The following is a 5,906-nucleotide window of genomic DNA, read 5'->3' on the forward strand; positions in this document are numbered from 1 at the left end:
AGAGCAGGATACCCAGGGCTCGGTTTACACATATCACCATTTCTAGCCACTGGGGGACCTTAGGCAGGCTGGGGGAACTCATTAACTACGGAGGCAATTCCGGCGGTGCCTAAAAGTCATTGAATTCGGTACCCCGCAATATTATTACATTAGGCGTTGTTCCAATTAGGGCTGCACAATTAATTGTAATTTTATCGAAATCGCAATATGGACTAGTGCAATATCCAAATCGCAGGGGGGTCGCAGTATTTGTTAAAGGCAAAATATGTGTCAAACCATTCTAAAATAAAGTATTATGGAGCTGCAGATACATCCAGGACTACAAATCCTCTCCTACAGACTACAGAAATCATCTTTGTTTGGTACAGATTCATGCAAAAATCACACTTCAATTTTTTTTATTTAATTAAATTGTTTTTTATATTTTACAGTGAGAATAATGATACAAAAATGATCATTCACTCCAATATCGTGAATCATATCGCATCGCAATATCAGTCAAAAATAATCGCAATTACATATTTTCCTCATATTGTGCAGGCCTAGTTACAGCATCTCCAGGAGTTAATAAGAGGTCACGAGCAAAGAGAGCAGCGGGGCGGCCAGCAGCACCAGGCCAGCGCTGCGGCTGCTGGCGCCGTTGCATAAGTTCCCCTTACAGCAGCTGTATGTGAGTTTTCGGGCCCAGGATTGATCCCTCGTGGTGCACAGCTGCTTGGATACACAGCCCTTCATGGTCACACTTACTGCTCCTTGGGTCTCTGGGAGAAGGAAATAATGTTAGTGGGAGATGTTTTAATACATCTAACTATACATCAGTGTGTGTGTGTTTGTCTGTGTGTGTGTGTGTGTGTGTGTGTGTGTGTGTGTGTGTGTGTGTGTGTGTGTGTGTGTGTGTGTGTGTGTGTGTGTGTGTGTGTGTGTGTGTCTGTGTGTCTGTGTGTCTGTGTGTGTCTGTGTCCGTTACCTGTTGCTGAGATGCAGTTGTCCTCATTCCCCTCACAGTTTAGGATGTTGGTGCATGTTCGTCCATCGCAGTAGTAGCACTTTTTACCGTTTGGTTTGGATTTGCTGGGTTCTGGAACATAAGATAACATTGTTCATATTGTTTGGGGGTGTAGAGGGGGATTGAGGGGGGACTTGAATGCAATTTATCTTCCTAAGTGTCTTTTTAAAAAAGTGACTGATGGGAACAACAAACAAATTTGACATTGTTCCAGTATTAAGCAAGAAACAAGCTACAATGTAAGTTAATAGGGCAATTGTCCAGCTTGTATTTACCTTCACAAAAGTGCTCGTTTTGCCGCTGACAGACTCAGATTATTATTCTAAGTGTCTGACAACATTATTAAAGGATCCCTACAGAGATAGACCTTTTAGTTAAAGAGTAAGATCCTTTTTTTAAACATAAAACATCTGTGAAATTGCGTTTTGCTAAACCCACCAGACTCCATGTAAATAATCAGTAATTTTAGCGTCGTAAAATACACTTCATTCACAGTCACTAGAAACAAAATAAAACTATGAAAAGCCGTTTTGGGTCGTCGTTTCACTTTTCCAACCATCACAACTCTAGTAAATAAACACAGTAATTTTAGCGTTGTTGGTTGAAATGAAAACATAGTTTACCAAATTACATGTGAGAATATGTTGGCTCTATACACGCTAAAAGTATTGCATTTTTAAATGGAGTCCGGTGGGTTTAGCGCTAGCAACTTCAGAGCTGTTTCTGGTTAAACGGAAAGGTCTTAAAGAGGTTTTAAAGATCTATCTCTATAGGGATCCTTTCCATAATGTTGTTGCACTTAACATATACAGTGCCTTGCGAAAGTATTCGGCCCCCTTGAACTTTTCGACCTTTTGTCACATTTCAGGCCTCAAACATAAAGATATAAAACTGTAATTTTTTGTGAAGAATCAACAACAAGTGGGACACAATCATGAAGTGGAACAAAATTTATTGGATATTTCAAACCTTTTAAACAAATAAAAAACTGAAATATTGAGCGTGCAAAATTATTCAGCCCCCTTAAGTTAATACTTTGTAGCGCCACCTTTTGCTGCGATTACAGCTGTAAGTCGCTTGGGGTATGTCTCTATCAGTTTTGCACATCGAGAGACTGACATTTTTGCCCATTCCTCCTTGCAAAACAGCTCGAGCTCAGTGAGGTTGGATGGAGAGCGTTTGTGAACAGCAGTTTTCAGTTCTTTCCACAGATTCTCCGATTGGTTCAGGTCCGGACTTTGACTTGGCCATTCTAACACCTGGATATGTTTATTTGTGAACCATTCCATTGTAGATTTTGCTTTATGTTTTGGATCATTGTCTTGTTGGAAGACAAATCTCCGTCCCAGTCTCAGGTCTTTTGCAGACTCCATCAGGTTTTCTTCCAGAATGGTCCTGTATTTGGCTCCATCCATCTTCCCATCAATTTTAACCATCTTCCCTGTCCCTGCTGAAGAAATGCAGGCCCAAACCATGATGCTGCCACCACCATGTTTGACAGTGGGGATGGTGTGTTCAGGGTGATGAGCTGTGTTGCTTTTACGCCAAACATAATGTTTTGCATTGTTGCCAAAAAGTTCGATTTTGGTTTCATCTGACCACAGCACCTTCTTCCACATGTTTGCGGTGTGTCTCCCAGGTGGCTTTTGGCAAACTTTAAACGACACTTTTATGGATATCTTTAAGAAATGGCTTTCTTCTTGCCACTCTTCCATAAAGGCCAGATTTGTGCAGTATACGACTGATTGTTGTCCTATGGACAGAGTCTCCCACCTCAGCTGTAGATCTCCGCAGTTCATCCAGAGTGATCATGGGCCTCTTGGCTGCATCTCTGATCAGTCTTCTCATTGTATGAGCTGAAAGTTTAGAGGGACGGCCGGGTCTTACGAGATTTGTAGTGGTCTGATACTCCTTCCATTTCAATATTATCGCTTGCACAGTGCTCCTTGGGATGTTTAAAGCTTGGGAAATCTTTTTGTATCCAAATCCAGCTTTAAACTTCTCCACAACAGTATCTCGGACCTGCCTGGTGTGTTCCTTGTTCTTCATGATGCTCTCTGCGCTTTACACGGACCTCTGAGACTATCACAGAGCAGGTGCATTTATACGGAGACTTGATTACACACAGCTGGATTCTATTTATCATCATTAGTCATTTAGGTCAACATTGGATCATTCAGAGATCCTCACTGAACTTCTGGAGAGAGTTTGCTGCACTGAAAGTAAAGGGGCTGAATAATTTGTACCGCCCACTTTTTCAGTTTTTTATTTGTTAAAAAAGTTTGAAATAGCCAATGAATTTCGTTCCACTTCATAATTGGGACCCACTTGTTGTTGATTCTTCACAAAAAATTACAGTTTTATATCTTTATGTTTGAGGCCTGAAATGTGGCAAAAGGTCGAAACGTTCAAGGGGGCCGAATACTTTCGCAAGGCACTGTATATAATGAATAATAATCTGAGTCTGTCAGTGGCAACAACAGAACTTTTAGTGGACGCTAACTGAAGCTGAACATTTATCCTAAAGGGTTACATTGCAGCCCGGTTCACTGCTGCCGCTTACAGCGCTCAATACTGGACACATTTCAAAGATTGTTGTTCCCATCAGTCACTTCGACACAAAAAACATCAGAACATAGGGTACAGGGTTTAACTCTTAGGGAGAGTAGTTTTCCAATTTTTAACAGCTATTGCTCATGAAACTACACCGCTTTCAGTGCAAACATCTAAATACCAACGGACAATATAAGCAAGTAACCTAACCTGGGGCCAGCTCGGTGTTGCAGAGTGCAGTGGTACAACACTTCATGTTAACTTTGGTTTGGGCGATTCCAAAGTTGACCGAGTACTCTCCACAGTCTTCAGCCACAGCACATCCTTTTGAGTTTTCAACCTGAACTATTGAACCACCTGCGACAAAAAAGTGTAACAACGCATGATGTAATAAAAACCTCAAAATGTAACACATTATGAAATAAAATCCTGAACGCAATAAATTTACAAGCACCATATTGCGTGTAAGTAAAGATAAGACAAGCAATTAAAATATTACTACGAAATGTGATATACGCTATATATCCAGGGGCGGGTCTAGAGGGGGGCATAGTAGGAAGAGAGACAACAGGAGAGAGTAGTATGTAAAGAGACAACAGTAGAGAGTAGTATGTAAAGAGACAACAATAGAGAGTAGTATGTAGAAAGACAACGGTAGAGAGTAGTATGTAAAGAGACTGCAGTAGAGAGTAGTATGAAGAGAGACAACAGTAGAGAGTAGTATGAAGAGAGACAACAGTAGAGAGTAGTATGTAGAGAGAAAACAGTAGAGAGCAGTATGTAGAGAGACAACAGTAGAGAGTAGTATGTAGAGGGACTATGCCTATAGATCCGGGCCTGGCCAGCAGAAAGCAGTGTAACAATACCTGCGTATGAAACGAGTCTCATTGCAGCACACTGTAGACTCTGTCGGCATTCCTGGCTTGTTTGCGTGCACGTTCCCGAGGCATTCGGTATACACACGTAACATCTCAGGGTGGAGGCTGAGAAAACAGACACAGATGTTTCGATTGATTAACATAAAATCTGAAACCGTCTGAAAACTGCACGATACATGAACTGTGATTTTGTAAAAAAAAAAAAAAAACGTGCTTCATATCAGAAGGCCCATTCAGCCCAATAAAGGCCAAAGTCTTTTTTTTGTATGTTAAAGTATGGCGGATCGGTGTGGCCCCAAAGAGGGGGGGTTTTGAGTTAAGTTGATTTCTTGACGATTTCCCATTAAAGTCTATGGAGAAATTTAGCGCAGTTATTTGTCAATTTCGTGAAAACCGCTGTGCGAATATCTTAGAAAAGTCATAGCCCAACATCCCCGATCATTGCACACGTTTTGATGTATTTTTTGCGAATGTGTTAGCAACACTGTGTGACTAGTAGCACGACAAATTTATTATAATTACAAAGACAAAAACATTAAAAAATGTCAAAAAAGGACAAAAATATTTAGCATTTTGAAGCTTTTTTTTGGCATTTTCAACATTTCTTTCGACATTTTGGAAATTTCTTTCAACGTTTTGAGAAGTTTACAAAGTTTTGTCTGAGAGAATTTCATATAATTTTTCAAAAATAAAATGTTCTGTGTTGTAACTTTAGCTACACACGCATTATTTATGTTTTTAATTACGATGCAAAGTCCGGGTAACGAGCCGCCAGAACGTTTTCTGTTCTACGGGATTTCTATCTTACGGTGTAACTCTGAAGTGAATTAATCAACATTATGAGCACAGATAACAGAAGAAGAACTTGCCTTCAGGTAGAAGCAGAATCCCGAACATCAGCGCCAGGAGATACATGTTGACGGAGGGATACAACTGAGTTTTAGTTTGATGTGTTACGGCTTTAAGTAGTTCTCCTGAGGAGGCGTTGTCTTCATCCTCAAACCTCCTTCATACCACCCCGATGTGTGACGGGGAGGTGGGGGGAGGCAGCTGGTTACCCGGGACTTTGCCCCGTAATAAAAAAAATGGAAATGATCTCTGTAGCTACGGTTAAAATACAGAATATTAACTGTTGTTTAAAATTCTCTCAGTGAAAAATGTTCAGTTAGTAGACTTATGAAAATGTGTGTGTCTGTGTATGTGTGTGTGTGTGTGTGTGTTTGTGTGTCTGTGTGTGTGTGTGTGTGTGTGTGTGTGTGTGTGTGTGTGTGTGTGTGTGTGTGTGTGTGTGAGAATGTTGTGTGTGTGTGTGTGTGTGTGTGTGTGTCTGTGTGTGTCTGTGTGTGTGTGTGTGTGTGTGTGTGTGTGTGTGTATATGTGTGTTTTTGTGTGTGTTTGTCAAAAAGACAAAAGTGTCGAGAAAGCTAGTCACTTTTTTTATGGGTTTTGATGTTTTTTCCTGAAGTTTA

At 40.6% G+C, this 5,906-nt stretch overlaps 1 protein-coding gene across 1 annotated transcript; it reads right to left on the reverse strand.

Annotated features, from left to right (window-relative positions):
* Positions 1-441: 441 nt before the first annotated feature.
* LOC120571612 (urokinase plasminogen activator surface receptor-like) lies at positions 442-5,445 on the reverse strand. Its single transcript, XM_039820668.1, has 5 exons — positions 5,307-5,445; positions 4,426-4,542; positions 3,770-3,916; positions 968-1,078; positions 442-761 (listed from the first exon to the last, which is right to left on the reverse strand). Exons 1-5 carry the CDS (start codon positions 5,350-5,352, stop codon positions 565-567), a joined length of 618 nt encoding a protein of 205 aa, XP_039676602.1. The 5' UTR covers positions 5,353-5,445; the 3' UTR covers positions 442-564.
* Between the last annotated feature and the right edge of the window lie 461 nt (positions 5,446-5,906).

This window comes from Perca fluviatilis, chromosome 13 (genome assembly GCF_010015445.1).
Source record: "Perca fluviatilis chromosome 13, GENO_Pfluv_1.0, whole genome shotgun sequence".
Lineage (NCBI taxonomy): Eukaryota > Metazoa > Chordata > Actinopteri > Perciformes > Percidae > Perca > Perca fluviatilis.

What these genes read in the sequence shown, in the direction of transcription:
- LOC120571612 (XM_039820668.1), bottom strand. Translation starts at nt 5,352, where the DNA reads ATGTATCTCCTGGCGCTGATGTTCGGGATTCTGCTTCTACCTGAAG. An exon ending in GATTCTGCTTCTACCTGAAG is followed by an intron (nt 4,543 to 5,306) that starts GCAAGTTCTTCT and finishes CTGTTTTCTCAG; the next exon opens with CCTCCACCCTGAGATGTTAC. An exon ending in CAACTGCATCTCAGCAACAG is followed by an intron (nt 762 to 967) that starts GTAACGGACACA and finishes TCCTTCTCCCAG; the next exon opens with AGACCCAAGGAGCAGTAAGT.